At 42.3% G+C, this 22,980-nt stretch overlaps 2 protein-coding genes across 2 annotated transcripts in view; both read left to right on the top strand.

Annotated features, from left to right (window-relative positions):
• The window catches only part of LOC115134078 (homeodomain-interacting protein kinase 2-like), a 128,189-nt gene extending 110,933 nt beyond the window's left edge, over nucleotides 1-17,256 (top strand). Inside the window, 7 exon segments of the mRNA XM_029667699.2 lie at nucleotides 1,314-1,444; nucleotides 2,428-2,581; nucleotides 2,584-2,615; nucleotides 7,688-8,026; nucleotides 8,290-8,537; nucleotides 8,869-9,023; nucleotides 9,860-17,256. Coding sequence (XP_029523559.2) covers nucleotides 1,314-1,444; nucleotides 2,428-2,581; nucleotides 2,584-2,615; nucleotides 7,688-8,026; nucleotides 8,290-8,537; nucleotides 8,869-9,023; nucleotides 9,860-10,348 — 1,548 coding nt within the window. The 3' untranslated portion in view covers nucleotides 10,349-17,256.
• Nucleotides 17,257-18,100: 844 nt separating this feature from the next.
• The window catches only part of LOC115134077 (UPF0606 protein KIAA1549-like), a 77,313-nt gene continuing 72,433 nt past the window's right edge, over nucleotides 18,101-22,980 (top strand). The window contains exons 1-2 of the mRNA XM_065022436.1: nucleotides 18,101-18,325; nucleotides 19,280-19,561. Of these exons, the coding sequence (XP_064878508.1) occupies nucleotides 19,312-19,561 (250 nt within the window). The 5' untranslated portion in view covers nucleotides 18,101-18,325; nucleotides 19,280-19,311. The remainder of the gene's footprint in view (nucleotides 18,326-19,279; nucleotides 19,562-22,980) is intronic.

The following is a 22,980-nucleotide window of genomic DNA, read 5'->3' as shown; positions in this document are numbered from 1 at the left end:
CAACTCCCTGCATTCTGCACCAGCAATACAAAGCAGCTCCTTTTCACAGCAGCCCTGAATGGGCCTCGATGTGAATTGAATTAAAATCGGAGCTGATTTGGATAATGCCATTCAGCACAGCGACCAGGAGGGGAGAGGCAACATATCTTTACTACACATCCAAAGTCTTCCCAGCAAACTGGGAACATTCCCAGAACATTAACTAAGATTCCCATTAAGTTCTAGTTAGAGTTTTATCTAACATTAGGATGATAACATCCCAAAAACACTCCAAGAAAATTCCACAATGTTCCCACAACCAAAATAAACATTCTGGGAACCTTTAAAAAAAATACACAATGTGTTCTGGGAACATTCTTGTAACAATGTTCTTTGCATCCTAAAAGAAACATTGTAGAATCATCCGCACATATATTTTCTGATTCCCCCACAATGTTCCCACCAGACTGTTCCCACAACCTAATGAAACATTCTGGGAACATTTAAAGAACAGATTAAATGTGTTCTAGGAATATTCTTGCATCATCAGGCGAATGTTTTATACAAACATTCACGACTGGACAGTTTTTGTATTATGAGAACATTTGCAGAACTCACAGAGTTCACAGAACCAATATTGGTTTGCTGAGTTATCTGCGCTCTGTTGATGTGTACTGCTGACAAGGCCAGATAGTTCAGCTGGCTTTGTTTAACTAGCCTATTGTAACACTGTGTAACGATTGTCTTCCTCTTCTGATGAGGAATAAGAAGGTTCGGACCAAAATGCAGCGTGGTACGTGTCCATGTTAATTTTATTAATCTGAACACGAGAAAATACCAAAAGAACAAAGCGCAGGAAAGAAATGAAAATCAAAACAGTGAAATGAAATGCAAACACAGAAACGGAAAACAGAGACATAAAAAAGGAACAAAGGTCAGGACGTGACAGTACCCCCCCCCCCCCCCCCCCCCAAAGGTGTGGACTCTGGCCGCAAAACCTAAACCCATAGGGGAGGGTCCGGGTGGGCATCTGTCCGCGGAGGCGTCTCTGGCACGGGACGTGGACCCCACTCCACCATAGTCTTGGCCCACTTAAGTGGCGCCTTTGGAGCGCCGACCTCGGACTGGGGACCCTTACAAAAACAACACCTCTTTTATTTAGGTAGCATTCTTTGTCTACATTAAAGTGTACCTTGCATAATTGACATGCAAGGTTGTTAGGTGACAGATGATCCCATAGAGATACAATAGAAATACAATATAATATAAATAGTGTTGTATTTAATTCTGTGACTGACCTCTTCTCCCCGTTTGCTCTTTTTCTCTCCCCTCAGCAGGCCTGGCCCAATGGCACCCAGCAGATCCTCCTCCCCCCCGCCTGGCAGCAGCTCACCCACACCTCAGTCCAGCACGCCACCGTCATCCCTGACTCCATGACGGCCTCCCAGCCCCTGGCTAACTGGAGGTAAGGAACATGCTCTCCTCCTTATGTAACCAGAGTCTTATAAGCACTACCATAACAAATCAAATCCTATAGGACCAGAGAAGACATTAAAGATTAGACTTTGTCAAACATACCAAATTTGTACAGTATAAGCCTGGAATATCTAGCTATATGTGAAGCCATATGACAAAGGTGATTCAGTTTCATTGTAGCCTGCAAACCAAATTGATATGCTCCGTTACACCATGATTAACAGAGTGTATCACTTAACATTCCAGGCTAGTTTCATTATCCAATTGTGGGCAGGTTTGGATGTATACCAAGTTCAGAAAGGACCAACACAGCAGTGTCCTGATTGACAGAAGAGCATTGCCTTGTGACAGGCACTCAGAGGGCTGCCATGAATCAGAGTCTAGAAGTGAACAGCGGGGTTTTTATAAGAGCACATTTACTTTAGAGGGATGAGATGTATTTAAGGACATCATCCCAGGCACGGCGTGTCACAATGAGGATATGTAAGCTGGATGCAGGTATATATATGTGTATATATATGTATATATGAGTGTGTGTGTGTCTGCATGCAGGTTAATTTAGCAGTGTCCGTCTAAGGACAGGGTGGTTCTCTCTCTCTCTCTCTCTCTCTCTCTGTCTCTCTCTCTCTGTCTCTCTCTCGCTCACTCTCACTCTCTCTCTCTCTCATCCCTCTCTCATCCCCACAAAGATGATTGGGAAAGTGTCGCACTTCCTCTGCAGAACTATCCCTCTACAGCTGCTGGTGTCAGCTGCATTCGCTCCCGCTCTCTTTATTCCTCTCGCTCTCTTTTCTCCCCTCTGTCTCACACGGTGACTGCTGCCACCCACCCAACTCTAGTCCCATATGTGAAGCAGTATGTACTCATGTGCAGTTATAGATATGTAGTTAGACATGAAAATGGGGCAAGGTCAGATATAATAATATAAAATACAGGTTCAGTGTAGTGATGGGACATTCTGTTGTGTTCCAGGAATTCTCACCCACACGGCGGCCATTACAATCCCATCATGCAACAGCCGGCGCTGCTGGCTGGCCACGTCACCCTCCCATCCAACCACAACCAGCCTCTCAATGTGGGCGTGGCACATGTGATGAGGCAACCGTCAACCAATAACAACAACTCTTCAAAAAGAACAAGCAGCATCAGATGACTGCCAGGTAAGCATAACTAGAACCTCAAACACAACTAGGACCTCCTAAACAACTAGGATCTCCTACACAACTAGGACCTCCTACACAACTAGGACCTCCTACACAACTAGGATCTCCTACACAACTAGGATCTCCTAAACAACTAGGACCTCCTACACAACTAGGACCTCCTAAACAACTAGGACCTCCTACACAACTAGGATCTCCTACACAACTAGGATCTCCTAAACAACTAGGATCTCCTAAACAACTAGGATCTCCTAAACAACTAGGATCTCCTAAACAACTAGGACCTCCTAAACAACTAGGACCTCCTAAACAACTAGGATCTCCTAAACAACTAGGACCCCTAAACAACTAGGACCTCCTACAACAACTAAACAGGACCTCCCTACACAACTAGGACTTCCTAAACAACTAGGACCTCCTACACAACTAGGACCTCCTAAACAACTAGGACCTCCTACACAACTAGGACCTCCTACACAACTAGGATCTCCAAAACAACTAGGACCTCCTACACAACTAGGACCTCCTAAACAACTAGGACCCCCTAAACAACTAGGACCTCCTACATAACTAGAACCTCCTAAACAACTAGGACCCCCTAAACAACTAGGATCTCCTACTACAACTAGGATCTCCTACTAAACAACTAGGACCTCCTAAACAACTAGGACACCCTAAACAACTAGGATCTCCTAAACAACTAGGACCTCCTACACAACTAGGACCTCCTACAGAACTAGGACAACTAGGATCTCCTACACAACTAGGACCTCCTACACACAACTAGGACCTCCTAAACAACTAGGATCTCCTACACAACTAGGACCTCCTAAACAACTAGGATCTCCTAAACAACTAGGATCTCCTACACAACTAGGACCTCCTAAACAACTAGGACCTCCTACACAACTAGGATCTCCTACACAACTAGGATCTCCTAAACAACTAGGACCTCCCACAACTAGGATCTCCTAAACAACTAGGACCCTAAACTAAACAACTAGGATCTCCTAAACAACTAGGACCTCCTACACAACTAGGACCTCCTACACAACTAGGATCTCCTAAACAACTAGGACCTCCTAAACAACTAGGATCTCCTAAACAACTAGGACCTCCTAAACAACTAGGATCTCCTAAACAACTAGGACCTCCTACACAACTAGGATCTCCTAAACAACTAGGATCTCCTAAACAACTAGGATCTCCTACACAACTAGGACCTCCTAAACAACTAGGACCTCCTACACAACTAGGATCTCCTACACAACTAGGATCTCAACTAAACAACTAGGACTAGGATCCTAAACAACTAGGACCTCCTAAACAACTAGGACCTCCTACACAACTAGGACCTCCTAAACAACTAGGACCTCCTAAACAACTAGGACCTCCTAAACAACTATCTCCTAAACAACTAGGACCTCCTACACAACTAGGATCTCCTCCTAAACAACTAGGACCTCCTAAACAACTAGGATCTCCTAAACAACTAGGATCTCTAAACAACTAGGATCTCCTACACAACTAGGATCTCCTAAACAACTAGGATCTCTAAACAACTAGGACCTCCTAAACAACTAGGACCTCCTAAACAACTAGGATCTCCTAAACAACTAGGACCTCCTACACAACTAGGATCTCCTAAACAACTAGGACCTCCTAAACAACTAGGACCTCCTACACAACTAGGATCTCCTAAACAACTAGGACCCCCTAAACAACTAGGACCTCCTACACAACTAGGATTTCCTACACAACTAGGACCTCCTAAACAGGACTCCTACACAAGGACCTCCTACACAACTAGGACCTCCTACACAACTAGGATCTCCTAAACAACTAGGACCTCCTACACAACTAGGACCTCCTACACAACTAGGACCTCCTAACAACTAGGACCTCCTAAACAACTAGGATCTCTACACAACTAGGAAACAACCAGGACCTCCTACACAACTAGGACCTCCTAAACAACTAGGACCTCCTAAACAACTAGGACCTCCTACACAACTAGGACCTCCTAAACAACTAGGACCCCCTAAACAACTAGGACCTCCTAAACAACTAGGACCTCCTAAACAACTAGGATCTCCTAAACAACTAGGACCTCCTACACAACTAGGACCTCCTAAACAACTAGGACCTCCTAAACAACTAGGACCTCCTAAACAACTAGGATCTCCTACACAACTAGGACCTCCCTACAACAGGACCTCCTAAGGATCTCCTAAACAACTAGGACCTCCTACACAACTAGGACCTCCTAAACAACTAGGACCTCCTAAACAACTAGGACCTCCTACACAACTAGGACCTCCTAAACAACTAGGACCTAAACAACTAGGACCTCCACAACTAGGATCTCCTAAACAACTAGGACCTCCTACACAACTAGGATCTCCTAAACAACTAGGACCCCCTAAACAACTAGGACCTCCTACACAACTAGGACCTCCTAAACAACCAGGACCTCCTACACAACTAGGATCTCCTAAACAACTAGGACCTCCTACACAACTAGGATCTCCTAAACAACTAGGACCTCCTACACAACTAGGACCTCCTACACAACTAGGACCTCCTAAACAACTAGGATCTCCTAAACAACTAGGATCTCCTAAACAACTAGGACCTCCTAAACAACTAGGACCTCCTACACAACTAGGACCTCCTAAACAACTAGGACCTCCTACACAACTAGGACCTCCTAAACAACTAGGACCTCCTAAACAACTAGGACCTCCTATACAACTAGGACCTCCTAAACAACCAGGACCACCTACACAACTAAGACCTCCTACACAACCAGGACCTCCTAAACAACTAGGATCTCGCACACAACTAGGACCTCCTAAACAACTAGGACCTCCTAAACAACTAGGACCTCCTAAACAACCAGGACCACCTACACAACTAAGACCTCCTACACAACCAGGACCTCCTAAACAACTAGGATCTCCTACACAACTAGGACCTCCTAAACAACTAGGACCTCCTAAACAACTAGGACCTCCTAAACAACTAGGACCTCCTACACAACTAAGACCTCTTACACAACCAGGACCTCCTACACAACTAGGACCTCCTACACAACTAGGACCTCCTAAACAACTAGGACCTCCTAAACATCTAGGATCTCCTACACATCTAGGACCTCCTAAACATCTAGGATCTCCTACACAACTAGGATCAACTAGGATCAACTAGGACCCCCTAAACAACTAGGACCTCCTACACATCTAGGACCTCCTACACAACTAGGATCAACTAGGATCAACTAGGATCAACTAGGACACCCTAAACATCTAGGATCTCCTACACAACTAGGATCAACTAGGATCAACTAGGATCTCTTTAGATCTGAACATCACTTACAGTCCCCCTGTCTTTCCTGATTCACTATGAATCACTATGCGCTGGAGGCTTTCAACCTTCAACCAATCAGAACACAATAGCCAGCTCCAAGTTGAAAGTGAAACAAAAATAAATTAAAATAATCTGTCAGCTTTTACCTGGACAGTGTCTGTCTTCGGTATTGTTACTCTGTATGTACTAGTAGGTGCCACCTAGTATTAGGTTGTAGTAGTAGGTGCCACCTAGTATTAGGTTGTAGTAGTAGGTGCCACCTAGTATTAGGTTGTAGTAGTAGGTGCCACCTAGTATTAGGTTGTACTAGTAGGTGCCACCTAGTATTAGGTTGTAGTAGTAGGTGCCACCTAGTATTAGGTTGTACTAGTAGGTGCCACCTAGTATTAGGTTGTAGTAGTAGGTGCCACCTAGTATTAGGTTGTAGTAGTAGGTGCCACCTAGTATTAGGTTGTAGTAGTAGGTGCCACCTAGTATTAGGTTGTAGTAGTAGGTGCCACCTAGTATTAGGTTGTACTAGTAGGTGCCACCTAGTATTAGGTTGTAGTAGTAGGTGCCACTTAGTATTAGGTTGTAGTAGTAGGTGCCACCTAGTATTAGGTTGTAGTAGTAGGTGCCACCTAGTATTAGGTTGTAGTAGTAGGTGCCACCTAGTATTAGGTTGTAGTAGTAGGTGCCACCTAGTATTAGGTTGTAGTAGTAGGTGCCACCTAGTATTAGGTTGTACTAGTAGGTGCCACCTAGTATTAGGTTGTAGTAGTAGGTGCCACTTAGTATTAGGTTGTAGTAGTAGGTGCCACCTAGTATTAGGTTGTACTAGTAGGTGCCACCTAGTATTAGGTTGTAGTAGTAGGTGCCACCTAGTATTAGGTTGTAGTAGTAGGTGCCACCTAGTATTAGGTTGTACTAGTAGGTGCCACCTAGTATTAGGTTGTAGTAGTAGGTGCCACTTAGTATTAGGTTGTAGTAGTAGGTGCCACCTAGTATTAGGTTGTACTAGTAGGTGCCACCTAGTATTAGGTTGTAGTAGTAGGTGCCACTTAGTATTAGGTTGTAGTAGTAGGTGCCACCTAGTATTAGGTTGTACTAGTAGGTGCCACCTAGTATTAGGTTGTAGTAGTAGGTGCCACCTAGTATTAGGTTGTACTAGTAGGTGCCACCTAGTATTAGGTTGTTGTAGTAGGTGCCACCTAGTATTAGGTTGTAGTGGTAGGTGTCACCTAGTATTAGGTTGTACTAGTAGGTGCCACCTAGTATTAGGTTGTAGTGGTAGGTACCACCTAGTATTAAGTTGTAGTGGTAGGTGCCATCTAATATTAGGTTGTAGTGGTGGGTGCCACTTAGTATTAGGTTGTAGCGGTGGGTGCCACCTAGTATTAGGTTGTAGTTGTAGGTGCCACCTAGTATTATGTTGTAGCGGTGGGTGCCACCTAGTATTAGGTTGTAGCGGTAGGTGCCACCTATTATTAGGTTGTAGTAGTAGGTGCCACTTAGTATTAGGTTGTAGTAGTAGGTGCCACCTAGTATTAGGTTGTAGTAGTATGTGCCACCTAGTATTAGGTTATAGCGGTAGGTGCCACCTAGTATTAGGTTGTAGTAGTAGGTGCCACTTAGTATTAGGTTGTAGTAGTAGGTGCCACCTAGTATTAGGTTGTAGTAGTATGTGCCACCTCATCCCCCTCTCATCTCTCTCCCGTCAGGAACGTGTCTGCGTACGAGGTGTCCTCCTCCCAGGCAGTACAATCACCACAGCGCTCCAAGCGGCTGAAGGAGAACACCCCTCCACGTTGTGCTGTGCTTCAGAACAACGGCCCTTCCTCCAGCTCCAGCTGCGGACCCCCCCTGGGCTGTGGAGGGTGGGGACGGGGCGAGGCAGAGCAGGCCTCTAGCACCACCAGGGATCACCATCAGCACCACAACGGGCAGCGTCAGACCATCATCATCCCTGATACGCCCAGCCCTGCCGTCAGCATCATCACTATCAGCAGTGACACGGACGAGGAGGATGATCACAAGAATAGCAACACCAACCATACAAGGTACAGGTCAGTCATTTTGGGCCAGACATGACACGCAGGCAGGGATCTGGGAGCCAGGGTTAAATACATGACAGAAGGCCATGTTTAGTGCATGTTTTGTTTCATTACTGAAAGAGTGGACGTGATTGGCATAAGGGAATTTTTTTGTGGATTGATCTGAATTCACAATTTATTATGGATTCGACACCAACATTGGTCAGAAGGTTAGTAGGCTGACCATTACTATATGTACCATTACTAAAAAGTGATCCTCCTCCTCGCAGCTCATTCAGGCAGAGGAAGAACGTCATCAGCTGTGTCACAGTACACGACTCCCCCGACTCTGACTCATCCAGTAACAACAGTCCCTATGCAGTAGAGTCCAGGCATCCCAACAACAACGGCTACCATGACTCCAAGACCACCCTGCTGGACAACTACAGCAACGGAAACAACCTTCGCTCCATCATCATCCCCCCTCTGAAGAGCCAGTCCAGCGAGGTGCTGAGCGAGTGTGAGCGCCTGATGCCAGGTACCTACACAGATATCTACACAGGTACCTACACAGATATCTACACAGGTACCTACAGAGACCCACACAACCACACAGACAGGGAGGGATGGTTGATAGTCTTTCTTCTAGAGTATAGGAAATACTATTATTGTTTGTTTGATTTTTTTTTTTACAAATGTATCCATTATTATCGTTGTTGGTACTACAAATGAACCTTCGCTAAGCCCTGCCCCATTGGTTACTGTTGCTACCTCGTTTCCACGTTTTTTTTCTTTGTTTTTATACTGTACTCATGTGTTATTTTCTTGACCTGGATTGACCTTTTGACCTTGTTCCCTTTACTCTGCAGATGCAATGAATCATCAGAATTCATACAAGTTCAAAACCTCCAACGGTGCGGGCATGGTGTCTGGCAACAACCACCTGTCAGGGGGCGTGGCTTACCGACAGCAGCGCTCTGGGCCAAACCCCTTCCAGCAGCAGCAGCCTCTCAATCTCAGCCAGGTATGGAGAGAGAGCCAAGTAAGGAACCATCAAAAGTATTTATATCATTATCAATCAATCACATTTTTACATCAGCAGATGTCACAAATTGCTGTACAGAAACCCAGCCTAAAACCCCAAACCGCAAGCCATGCAGATGTAGAAGCACAGTGGCTAGGAAAAACTCACTAGAAAGGCAGGAACCTAGGAAGAAACCTAGAGAGGAACCAGGCTCTGATGGGTGGCCAGTCCTTATCTGGCTGTCCCATTTGGAGATTGTAAGAGTAAATGGCCATTAAGGTCAGATTGTTCTTCAAGATGTTCAAAGGTTCATACATGACCAGCAGGGTCAAATAATAATTGCAGTGTTTGTTGAGGGTGCAACAGGTCAGTACTTCAGGAGTAAATGTCAGTTGCCTTTCCATAGCCGAGCATTCAGAGATCGAGATATTAAGTGCGGTAGAGAGAGAGAGTCAAAAACAGCAGGTCCGGTACAAGGTAGCACGTCCGTTGAACACGTCAGGGTTCCATAGCCACAGGCAGAACAGTTGAAACTGGAGCAGTGGAATGACTAGGTGGACTGGGGACAGCCAGGAGTAATCAGGCCAGGTAGTCCTGAGGCATGGTCCTAGGGATCAGGTCCTCCAGGATGGGAGGGAGAGAGAGAGAATTAGAGGGAGCATACTTAAATTCACACTGGATACCAAATAAGACAGGAGAATTACACCAGATATAACAGACTGACCCTAGCCCCCCAGCACATAGACTATTGCAGCATAAATTAACTGTGTGGAAAGTGAGATTGTCATTTGGATTGCACTGACTCCATCCTCGTATCTCTTCTCGCTCCTATCCAGGCCCAGCATCACATGGTAACTGAGCGGAACGGAGGCCACCGGCACCAGCAGGCTTACATCACCCCAACCATCGCAGCCCAGGCCCCCTACTCCTTCCAGCACCACAACAGCCCCTCTCACACTGCCAACGTCCACACCCACCTGTCTGCCACCCACCTGGCTGCCACCCACCTGCCCGGCCAGCCCCACCTCTACACCTACACTGCCACGCCCGCAGCACTGGGCTCCACGGGCACTGTGGCCCACCTGGTGGCAACCCCGGGCTCTGCCCGCCACACGGTCCAGCACACCACATACCACACACCGGGCATTGTTCACCAGGTACCCGTCAGCATGGGGCACCACGTGCTGCCCTCACCCACCCTGCACCACAGCCAGTACCAGGCTCAGTTTGCTCACCAGACGTACATCAGCGCCTCGCCTGCCTCCACTGTCTACACTGGATACCCACTGAGCCCCACCAAGGTGAACCAGTACCCTTACCTCTAGAGCCAAGCCAACACACTGGAGACCCAGACCCCCAGATCCAGATCCCAGCAATGCTGCTGCTGCTCAATCCATGTCCTCCCTCCCCATCCCCACTCCACAGACAGAGAGATAGAGAGAGAGACATGCAATCTTCATAAAACTGTCACGTTTACTTGAAGACATAATGACAGAGAGGAAAAAGGTAAATAAATAGACAGAAAGGAGAGGTGGAATTTCTATTGTTACTTTTCTTTTCCCCCAAAAATCTCCAAAAGGGCCAGTTTTGCTTTGTTTTCTCTCTTGGTTATATTTCTACTTTCAAATGAGAGTAATTTCTCATTATTTTACAGCAAGGTCTTCATAACGGGCCTTTGGGAGAGGTGGAGGCTTTTTGTTCTCCTAAAACAGCTTTTTGTTTGTTTTTGTTTTCCCGTCTTGAATTGGAAAGGGACTGTTTTAACAAGGGGTCCCTCTCTGAATGTTGGAATTCCCATCATAAGAATTCCCAAGAATTCCTGTGAGGATTTGGGAATGAAGGTGAAATACGGAAACCTGCTGCTCTTCAAAGAATACAACAAATAATGATGGCCTTGAACTGTCTTAAACATTTCCAAATCATTCAATGTGTGGGGAGAGAGAACGAAGCATCCCTCCACATCCCACACCCATCCTTCTCCAACAGACAACTGGAGTCAGGAGTCTTCTGGAAATATAATCAACAAAAGACACAAAAAAAAAGGTATTTTCCCTTTGTTTTTTAGTTCTCACCTTTTTGAGGAGACTTATGTTTTAGCTATAGGAGTTGTAGCTGAGCCCTGTTTTTAGAATGTAGCAGTCTGCACCCAGATTATTTTATCAATAACTTTTTCTGATACCAATAGAATTGATTTGTTCCTCTTCTTCATTGTGATTGCACAAAGTGGTTATAATAACATAGGCATGTACAACGTGATTGTCTGTGTGTGCGTGTGCTACTGTCAGCCATGTGTGTGTAGTCCACCTCTTGCACCTTTGTGCTATAATACTTGGATTCCTCCGTAGTCTTAGGTTTGACCATTGTTCCCTCGTAGTGCCTTACAGATATAACCACACAGTTTACGTCGCTGGAACCTTGAGAACCAACAGACTAGCTGGAACTGGTTCCTTTCTTTGACAGCTTATTGTCGGGGCAGATTTGATTTCTCTTCCAGGTGTAGGCTTAGCCCCTAGCTCTGTGTCCTATCCTTATGACAGTATACTACAGCCATAAGAGGTTAGAGTTCATATTTAACTGACCTTTGGCTTTTTTGTAAAGTGTACATGAGTTTAACTTGCCTGGGGTACTGAACCAAAGTCGTTAGATCAATCCTCTTTACATTGTTTGCTGGATATATATTTTAATTTGTGTACAGTAGAACTGTAAGTCACCGTGGCGCACATACATACAATGGCTTTAGTTTGAGATGTGTTACTTTTATATCACACAAGGGAGTGGGTGCCCAGGAATAATAGAACAGAGAAGTATCAGCACAAGGATCCAATTAGGGGTAATGGAAAAAGCAAAAATACAAGAAAGTGACTGTCAAAAACATTTATGTGGTGAGTTCATTTGACACATCAATAGTCCAGAGTTCGAGAAAAAATAGGAATCTGAGGTTAAACGCTAAGCCAGTAGAAAGGCCTGATGGGAAGTGGTGGTTGCTATGGCGGCAATTTTCAGAAGGCCACCGAGAGAGAGCCTGGTTGTTTGCAGTAGGGAAGCAGAGTATTGAGGACTGTTGAGAGGGGTTGCTCGGTAGGAGTAAGACCTGTGTTCAAATACTATTTGAAATCTTTTAAATAATTCTAACGTTTGCGTTAGAATGCCTGCAGTGCCAGATGGGCGGCGTTTGCAGTTTTTCAACTATTGCATTGCGCCAGGCAAACTCAATCAAGCCCAGCTAAAGTATTTGAAATTATTTTAAATAGTATTTCAACCCAGGTCTGGCAGGAGTGAGTGAGTGAGTGAGTGAGTGAGTGAGTGAGTGAGTGAGTGAGTGAGTGAGTGAGTGAGTGAGTGAGTGAGTGAGTGAGTGAGTGAGTGAGTGAGTGAGTGAGTGAGTGAGTGAGAGTGCGTGCGTGCGTGCGTGCATGGTTGAGTGAGTGGTGAGTGAGTGAGTGAGAGTGCGTGCGTGCGTGCGTGGTTGAGTGAGTGATTGAGTGAGGGACTAGTAGAAAGCATTTGGTTGGTCTGGGTAGGAACTGAGGATGGCAGAGTGGTAGTGTTGCATTCCTCATGTAAATGGGACTAAAAGAATAGCATGTTGGCATGGAGCAGGTTGGTAGTAACAGTGACGGTGGGCAGGAGTTACAGGAGCACTGCAGGAATGCACACCTAACTCTGATACAAGTTGTTGTATTGTTGTAGTGGTTTTGTATAGATACATGGAAGTTATTTAGTCATTTCTGCCCTGAGGGTTGTGTAGCACCTCTCCACATAGAGAGAGACGTGAACGGAACAGAAATGCTACTGCGTACACCTGGAAGGGCTTACTATGAAATGGTCTTCATTTGTTGACACTGTATCCATTTTTTCTTCGGAATCATGTGTTCACAGATAGCATACCACCACAAAGGGATACCTAATAGTAAGAGAATCATGTGTTCACAGATAGCATACCACCACAAAGGGATACCTAATAGTAAGAGAATCATGTGTTCACAGATAGCATACCACCACAAAGGGATACCTAATAGTAAGAGAATCATGTGTTCACAGATAGCATACCACCACAAAGGGATACCTAATAGTAAGAGAACTGATTGGGCTATTGCTTCTATGTGTTTGCTGCTGAATTTAATATCAGTTGTATTTCTCGTAGCCAATGATATATGATTACTATGTTTGTTGTAGTGTCCTCATGAAGTAGGCACATCATAAATACTTGTGGTTTTAGTGGGAGCCTTCCCCCTTATCCCTTCATGTTATGCCATAGTACTTGCATTTTAAGTGATTATTTTATTTCTACGTTATTATTGAACTTTTTAAATGTATGTAGGTACAGTATAAACTGTATTGTGTTCTTTTACAGATTGTTGCAATAATTCTTGTGGATGTTTTTATCAGTGATTTGTTATTAGGCTCATTTCTAAGTTGATGTGTAACTGGGAGTTGTACAGTGAAGTTATGTATTCATAAGGAGGGGTGTATACCTGTGTAAAGTGTTCAGGCACCGTTGCCAATAAGACAGTTATAAAGTTGACAATAATCCATTTGGGCCCTTATGGGTAGGTAGCTTAGACTTGAGTGTGTCAGACCAAGGTTTGCTCCCTAAACTAAACCTAAAACAACAACATTTTGGTACTTCACCAATAGGCCACCACATTCCCTCCAGCTGGCTCCACCATGGAAGCCTTGGGTTCCAGGCAGTCAAAGATGTGATGCGTAGCATGTATATGTTGCTGGTTACATCATTTTCTTTCTGTTGTGTGGTGTATCTTTGTTGGTACTTTTTTTGTTGATTTCCATGAGGCCTGTGGGCCTAAGAACACAGATACGGGAGATGCTTTTCCACATGAGTGGTTGGCCCCTCCATAAAGAGGCAGACTACTGAAACATTCCACCATCGGGAGAATCTGGCATCCATACTGCACACCCTACAGTCTCCATAGCTCTCTGATCTGATGACTTGTCATTTTTGGACCTTTCTTTCTTCCCACCAAAAAAATTCAACATGTTGACGATGTACAGTACAAACACAAATAATCCCCATGTGGTCTGGCAATAACTTCTGGTCCAAACAAGTACCTTTACAGCACGTTGAGTGTGCTTTGAGGGCTATTGATGGGTTTTAAGCAAATGTTAGTGTGTGAGGTGTACAGATACTACAGTAGAACGCCAGTATGGGCACAACACACACATACATGAATGATTCAAGTTGCCATAATATCTTAAGCTATTTGACTGCCAATTGCAGTCCACCATTCTCAAATATCTATGATTTGAAGAAAATCTGTTTTAGATCTGTCACTCGTTACCCCCTAAATGTTCCATTACCCCCTAATGTTCCATTACCCCCTAATGTTCGTTACCCCCTAATGTTCGTTACCCCCTAATGTTCGTTACCCCCTAAATGTTCCATTACCCCCTAATGTTCTATTACCCCCTAATGTTCGTTACCCCCTAATGTGTAAGTCGCTCTGGATAAGAGCGTCTGCTAAATGACTTAAATGTAAATGTAAATGTAATGTTCGTTACCCCCTAATGTTCCATTACCCCCTAATGTTCGTTACCCCCTAAATGTTCCATTACGCCCTAATGTTCGTTACCCCCTAATGTTCATTACCCCCTAAATGTTCCAATGTTGAATCTCAAACTTCTCTCTGAATTGTTTTACATGTAAGTGTTTTTTACGTTGTTAAAGTTATATTTTAGCTTTATTAATGTTGTAAGCAGATTAGTTTGTAAAAAACAAAAACATGTTATAAGTTAGTGCGCCATGGAATGACCTATAGAGTGAAATAAAAAACAAAAAATACCTTTAAAATAATGGTCACTAGCACAAAATGAATATAATATGTGACCTGCTTCATCTGAAATGCTTATATATTTCTGCTTGAGTGATCATTCGTTTAAGTAAAGATTTGAGTTCTACATTGGCGCTTGCACCGCCAGGGTTGTGGGTTAGATTCCCGGGGCCACGCATACGTAAAAATGTATGACTGTAAGTTGCTTTGGATACAAGTGTCTGCTAAATGGCATATATTATTATTGCAAAAAAAAATGTTGCCGTGCAAGATGCAATAAGTCTGATTCCAGCTAAAACAACTTGACTCAACATAAATTCATAGAAAAATGAAAAATGTTTCTTCCAATATTGGGTTTTCAAATATTATTTATTTGATTTTATTAAAACATTTTCAAGTATAATCTATATTTAGCAATATACGAAAAGCCCTTTTGACCCTACACTCAATTTGGTTTCAATGGACTTGCCATATTTGGAATGAAATAACATTTTAATGTGTAAAATATTTTAGCGTCGTACCACTTTGTTTAACATGTTATGTGTTTTATGGAAAATATGATTCAGAATGTGAGCATCGACGTAGATCCTTACAATTACCAAAATGTGCTATTCTTGTGCTAATGAAGTTTGTTTACTTTGAACATCATCTCTCCCGTGCTACAGAAGCCATTTCAATGTTAGAATAATGCCTTCCAAATAACTAAACCATACCCTCAGAGCTTTAAGGTGTGGTTTCAATTAAAGAGAGCTGTGTAAAGCGGTCTTTTGGTGAAGCCTGGTATTTTTACAACTTTGTTGTTCTTGAAATACTTGCGCTACATAAGAAGTGTTCAGCTTCCAACTTTCCCAGAGTGTGATTGCGAGTGCTCTTTCTGGATCCTTGTATGAAATATTGTGAAACATTCCTAAAGGAATGGCACACATTGCCAGTTAGTCTTCTCAGGTCAAACCCCTCTGAAGTGACTTGAATCATTTTAACACCTTACCAGAATAGAATAATCACACAACCTCTCTTCCCCTTCATGAGAGCTTTGCAAAGTACACTCCCAAAGAAGCAGGGAGGTAGGAAAAGTACTTATTATTATTTATTTTACATGCATCACTGAAACTCTGTAACCCAGTAATAAGACATTTTAAAGCCCTTCTGTATGAGTATTGATGTGTCTGTGTTTGTATGTTTGTCACCCCCTGCATTAGGTTTTTTCTTTGGGGATTCAGGCCGCAGCGGTCAAGGGTTTGATGCCCCCATTAATGGAATACGTCAAGTGTTGTCATTTGGACAGTTTTTTTAAACATGTACTTAAGAACCAACATGTCATATTTTCTACCCTCTTGCTAAAGACATGCTAGAAGTCTCATTTTCCTATTATGGACACATTTTGAAACAATTTGGTTTAGAAAATGTATTGTTTAGCTATTTCTTGCCAGCTCAAACCGCAAATGAGCATTGTACTAATGTCCTTGAGCGGATAGGTTATTGCCTAATGAATTCCCATTGATAAATCCCAATAAAACCTTGTTTCTCCATAGATGACAGAGGGACAAGGGATGAGATATAACAGTAAACTGCTGTAACTGTCATACTGTACTGTAGTCATTTTGCAGTAATATTGATCCTGATTTTGGTTTTGTACTTGAACAACTGCATTCACAATGAAATGGGTTAAAAACAATGATATTTTTTGTACAAAGTATCAAAACCTAAGTTAGCATCAAACCCTGTCCTTGTTGTGTGTCCATTGCTGTATGTTTTTTCAATGGTGTTGAAATATCACTGTTGTTCAGGCTATTATGTGCTGCAGTATTTCCTAGTATACTTCTTTGTTAATTGTCTCTCTCATTGACATTTATTGGGGATTTTTTTAAGTGTGTTTGTTGTCTCCTTAATATCTGTTGATATAGCTTTATATGTACCATATTCCTTAGAATAATATTATTGACTATGTTGTGAGAATGGATATTTTACTGGCTTTATAGAATGTTTAAAGAAATATAATAATGAGAATAAGAAGAATGATTCATTGAACTCCTAACAAGTTGAGTACTTGGCTACTAAGCGCTTGTGTTACCATTAAGATGTTGTGTGCTTCTCTTAATCATTTTCGTTGTAGAAAAATTGAGTGAATTTAAAATAGGCTTCAAAAAAACAAATGATAACATTGTACATTTACAGGAGGATTTTAATTGACAACTTGGTCATAGAAGAAAAATACTTATTTTAATTGCCCTCTTTACTAACTGTAGGGTGAAGGGGCTGGCATTGTGGTGAACTATGTTCTAGCTTGTTATTCACTGTTACTTTTGATCATTTCTTCGGTCTCCGAGGTGAATCGAGTTATTCATGAGAATTTGTATGCTCACATATGCATATTGTATATGTGTAGAAATGTAATCACACTTTGTCTTGGATTTACATTAAACTGTTAAGTCACGGCACCAGTCTCCCGTCTCATACAATAGTCATTATTTGTATCTGCTGTGTTTGTGTTGGGGAGGGTTTGTGGTGGTGGTGTGTACACTTTATCAACATGGCAAATTGCTTGATGGTTTTTACAGACATAATGATGCACCTGACATAACCTGAAGGACACCTCACTGAAGGAGCTAGTTGATTCATGATGTTTCACTGCAACTCGAGTCAAATACATTTATTCTAAATGAAGGAATCACCAATTTCTCTCAAGTATTTAATTTGTTGATCTCTATATTTTGCTTTGACTAGTTCGGTGAGTGCAATCAACTTTACACTAGAAACCCTATAACCCCTGCCTAGAAAATATATAACTCTAGCTGTAGATTACTTTAGTAACACTGAGGTACAGTAGCCAGACTAAGCACAGTTCCAAATCCATCCTAGGTGTAAATGTTCTACTGACCATTTATGCCACTAGATGGCGATAATTAACCATATTTTCTTGCTGTGAACCTTAAATCAGTTATTTACCCTAATTTTCATAGTTAAATCAGTGTTCACCAGTCTTGTCTCTATTTCATGACATCGTTTATTGTTTATAAGTGGCCTGGCTATTGCTTTTGCTAACACATATTTGAAGTAGGGAAAAACGTTTATTGTATACCTTCCCTGACAATGCTTTCAGGAAAATAAACGTTTAACATTTTCTGTATAATACAGTTAATCAATTACCATTCAGTCTGTCTGTCAGCCCATGTAATAGTTCAAGGGATTGGGTCTATCGCACGAACGGTGTTGCCGTGAAACCACAGAGATGGACAACCTAACACCGTCCTGTTTGAAGGACTGCACTGCAACCAATGATCGTAGGACGTTAGATAATAAATATCTAATCAGGGCTCGGGGAGGAGTTATTGCAATCCTCAGGACAAGTGGCCAGTGCGAGAGCGAAAGATGCCCAAAGAAAACGGAAAGGACAATGATATTAGGTAGCGAACTATTTCAAGTGGTATTTAGCTAGTCCGGTTCATTTGATTGTTTTTGTGGATATGAAAACGTCCAGACAAAGGGAAACAGAGAATGTGAAGCTCCGTTTTGGTAAGATGATGTGCTCTACTATTGTATGTGATTGGGACACTGCAAATGTATAGGATAGATGGGGCACAGGATTCCCGTTATCTCTGAACTCCGAGTGCAAGATAGCTAGCTAACTTTAAAACTTGTCTATGGTTTGTTTGTTGTTGTATGTTGACTTGAGCTTGTTTATGAAATATCAAAGTATTACCTGTTTTATTTAGTTATAAGATACTATGATATTCATGGAGAAAACGGGTTGGGAAGGAGGACAAGGAGACAACTCATGACGAGTCAGTCAACCAGGCAGCAGAGCAGGCTAGCTAGCTAGTAGTGTCAGGATCATGTTTACACATTGAGCCCCTTTACGTACAGTAGTAGGCTCGCTACTAATAGGTAGCTAATGTAATTGTGGTGTATTAATAGCTAGCTAGTAAATAAGAATAACATTCGTATTTACTAGTGTTGCCGCTCAGACACACCCGCACACGTTTTCACATTTGCTATGTTACATTGTAATTCTGTTTTTAGCACATGCGGTGAATTCCCCCACACTTAGCTAATCCCTGATTTGCGCTTGCATCACCTTTGCCTACTGGCATGTCAGAGCAGATAGGTGTCTTCATCATGAGTAGCACGTTTCCCTCAATGCTCTACTGATTTGGAGAAAGGCAATGCATGTCCTCCTATGAAAGCTTAACCCAGGAGAGAACAAAGGACAGCCAGGGTTGACCTAACTAGGCTGCCGGCATAGCACACTGTTATGTCAGGGTCCTTATAATGGAGTGGTTTTCAGATAAACAGAAAGATTTTAGCCTAAAGTGTGTTGTCTTTCTCTTTTGTGTGTTCATCTTTTTTTGACTGCATGTTTTTCCCAAATGGTTTGCTTTATGTGCTCATATTGATAGACAGACAACTGTCGATGCTCTCACAATACATGGAATATTTTTTGACATCATTGTTTTGGTTTGCACACAGCTTAATCAACCCCTCTTACCGAAAGCTGATATATGATATGGAAGAAGGGGTACATTGAGGGAGATCACACAAGCAATACCTGCATTCTCCAGCTCGCGGTATCTACTGGGATGCATCAGAAGTGGATCAAATGCCATGACTTCCATGCAATGGAGGGTTTACGCTTCTCTGTGGGCTCATTGGGGATTTCCAAGACCGTTCTGCCCATTCAAGGCTTAGGTGCAGCGGTTCTAGGGCTGATGCTGTTGGTGACAATGATCACAGCAGGTTCACCTGCAGCAGGTAAGCAGACACCTCTCTCACAGACATGATCCACTAATTTGTTCAGTGCAGTATGCTGACATCAACTCTATACAGTCATTATGTAACAACCACGGATCAATGAGGGTTTTGAAGTTCATATGACGAAGACAAGTTAGTATTGACTAACAGGTAGCCCTTCTACTGTGTGTTATCACACACATAGCATGTTACTTTCCAGTCCTATGTAGTCTTAAAGCCAGCAAAATGACATTGCCACGAACAGCACCAGAGATATTGAGATGAGCGAGATGCAACACTTCGCTCCCACAGTCACACACAGTATTTGCGCATGTGCACTAGGACCAAAACCCTTTAACACTCGTAGTTGTTGTGGAAATGTACCTATTATGCTGTTTACTTCATACATCTACATCATATCGCTTCATTTACCTTTAATGTTTGATAACTTCCCTGACTCGTAACAGGTGGCAAATCAACAGGTGGTGAAGGCTATGGAATGCTATTTGAAATGTCAGTGTAATAAACCTCTGTGTAATAGCCTTTATATAATTGGGCTACCGAGTGGCGCAGCGGTTTAAGACACTGCATTTCAGTGCAAGAGGTGTCATCACTACAGTACCTGGTTCAAATCCAGGCTGTATCACATCTGGCTGTGATTGGGAGTCCCATAGGGCGTCGTCCGGGTATGGCCGAAGTAGGCCGTCAATGTAAATAAGAATTTGTTCTTAACTGACTTGCCTAGTTAAATAAATAAATAACAACATTTGCCATATTGACAACAGCCTACTGGTCGCGTACACATATATTGCAGGTGCTGTGAAATACTTATGTTTCTAGCTCCAACAGTGCAGAAATACCGAACAATCCACAAACCCAAAAAATTCAAATAAAGAAATGAATAAATATCAGAATGACCAATGTCAGTTTCTGGAATATGAATATACAGTGCCTTTGGAAAGTATTCAGATACCTTGACTATTTCCACGTTTTGTGATGTTACAGCCTTATTCTAACATTGGTTAAATAACAACAAATCCTCATCAATCTACACACAATACCCCATAATGATGAAGCGAAAACAGGTTTATAAACATTATTGCAAATTTCTTAAAAATAAAAACAGAAATTCCTTATTTACATAAGTATTCAGCCCCTTTGCTATGAGACTCGAAATTGAGCTCAGGTTCATCCTGTTTCCATTGATCATTCTTGAGATGTTTCTACAACTTGGAGTCCACCTGTGTTAAATTCAATTGATTGAACATGATTTGGAAAGGCACACACCTATCTACAGTTGAAGTCGGAAATGTACATACACTTAGGTTGGAGTTATTAAAACTCTTTTCAACCACTCCACAAATTTCTTGTTAACAAACTATGGTTTGGCAAGTTGGTTAGGACATCTACTTTGTGCATTACACAAGTCATTTTTCCAACAATTGTTTACAGATTTATTATTTCACTTATAATTCACTGTATCATAATTCCAGTGGGTCAGAAGTTTACATACACTAAGTTGACTGTGCCTTTAAACAGCTTGGAAAATTCCAGAAAATGATGTCAGGGCTTTAGAAGCTTCTGATAGGCTAATTGACATAATTTGAGTCAATCGGAGGTGTACCTGTGGATGTATTTCAAGGCCTACCTTCAAACTCAGTGCCTCTTTACTTGACATCATTGGAAAATCAAAAGAAACCAGCCAAGAGCTCAGAAAAAAAGTTGCAGACCTCCACAAGTTTGGTTCATCCTTGGGAGCAATTTCCAAACACCTGAAGGTACCACATTCATCTGTAAAAACAATAGTATGCAAGTATAAACACCATGGGACCACGCAGCCATCATACTGCTCAGGAAGGTGATGCGTTCTGTGTCCTAGAGATGAACGTACTGTGGTGCGATCAAGTGCAAATCAATCCCATAACAACAGCAAAGGACCTTGTGAAGATGCTGGAGGAAACAGGTACAAAATTATCTATATCCACAGTAAAACGAGTCCTCTATCGACATAACCTGAAAGGCCGCTCAGCAAGGAAGAATCCACCACTCCAAAACCGCCCTAAAAAAGCCAGACTACTGTTTGCAACTGCAAATGGGAACAAAGATCATACTTTTTGGAGAAATATCCTCTTGTCTGATGAACAAAAATAGAACTGTTTGGCCATAATGACCATTGTTATGTTTGGAGGAAAAAGGGGGAGGCTTGCAAGCCGAGGAACACCATCCCAACCGTGAAGCACGGGGGTGGCAGCATCATGTTGTGTGGCTGCTTTGCTGCAGGAGGGACTGTTGCACTTTACAAAATAGATGGCATAAAGAGGAAGGAAAATTATGTGGATATATTGATGCAACATTTCAAGTCATCAGTCAGGAAGTTAAAGCTTGGTCGCAAATGCATCTTCCAAATGGACAATGACCCCAAGCATACTTCCAAAGTTGTGGCAAAATGGCTTAAGGACAACAAAGTCAAGGTATTGGAGTGGCCATCACAAAGCTCTGACCTCAATCCTATAGAACATTTGTGGGCAGAACTGATAAAGCGTGTGCGAGAAATGAGGCCTACAAACCTGACTCAGTTACACCAGCTCTGTCAGGAGGAATTCACCCAATTTATTGTGGGAAGCTTGTGGAAGGCTACCTGAAACGTTTGACCCAAGTTAAACAATTTAAAGGCAATGCTACAAAATACTAATTGAGTGTATGTAAACTTCTGACATACTGGGAATGTGATGAAATAAATAAAAGCTGAAATAAATCATTCTCTCTACTATTATTCTGACATTTTGCATTTTTAAAATAAAGTTGTGATCCTAACTGACCTAAGACAGGGAATTTTTACTAGGATTCAATGTCAGGAATTGTGAAAAACTGAGTTTGAATGTATTTGGCTAAGGTGTATGTAAACTTCCGACTTCAACTGTATTATATTATTGTACCTACTGTGTCAGAAAGGTATACTAAAACATTATTGCTATTCCAACCTTTTCTTGGTGTTATGATGTGATTATGCTATTAGGTTATGTCTGTAGCATGTTATGCTATCTTCTCTATTTGACGGTATAAAAATATATATTTTTCAGTGTTGTGCATCTACTCCACACTGCTAAAAGCCAATTGAGAACCGCTACCGCTTTTGGTTCTGGAGCTTCTTATTCATATTTAAAGTGGATCTGTTAAAGTTGGCCCGTGTAAAATCCAGGATTGGATTCGGGTCACTTACCAAAATAACTATCATCGTTATTTTGCCCTATTTTACTTACACTCACAGTATCAGCAACAAAATCAAGACCGAACCAATAATATTTTTGTTGTCAGACCTTGATCATTGTTGAGAGCTCAGACGATCTTTGCTGAATCTGCTTATGATCACTAAGAAATTAAGGAAATTTTGCAGATGTGAACACAATTTCTCTGTATTTCATTGAATCACAATCCTTTGG

This window comes from Oncorhynchus nerka, linkage group LG9a, assembly GCF_034236695.1.
Source record: "Oncorhynchus nerka isolate Pitt River linkage group LG9a, Oner_Uvic_2.0, whole genome shotgun sequence".
Lineage (NCBI taxonomy): Eukaryota > Metazoa > Chordata > Actinopteri > Salmoniformes > Salmonidae > Oncorhynchus > Oncorhynchus nerka.
Note: the sequence above shows the minus strand (reverse complement) of the source record. Positions and strands in the feature narration are given on the sequence as shown.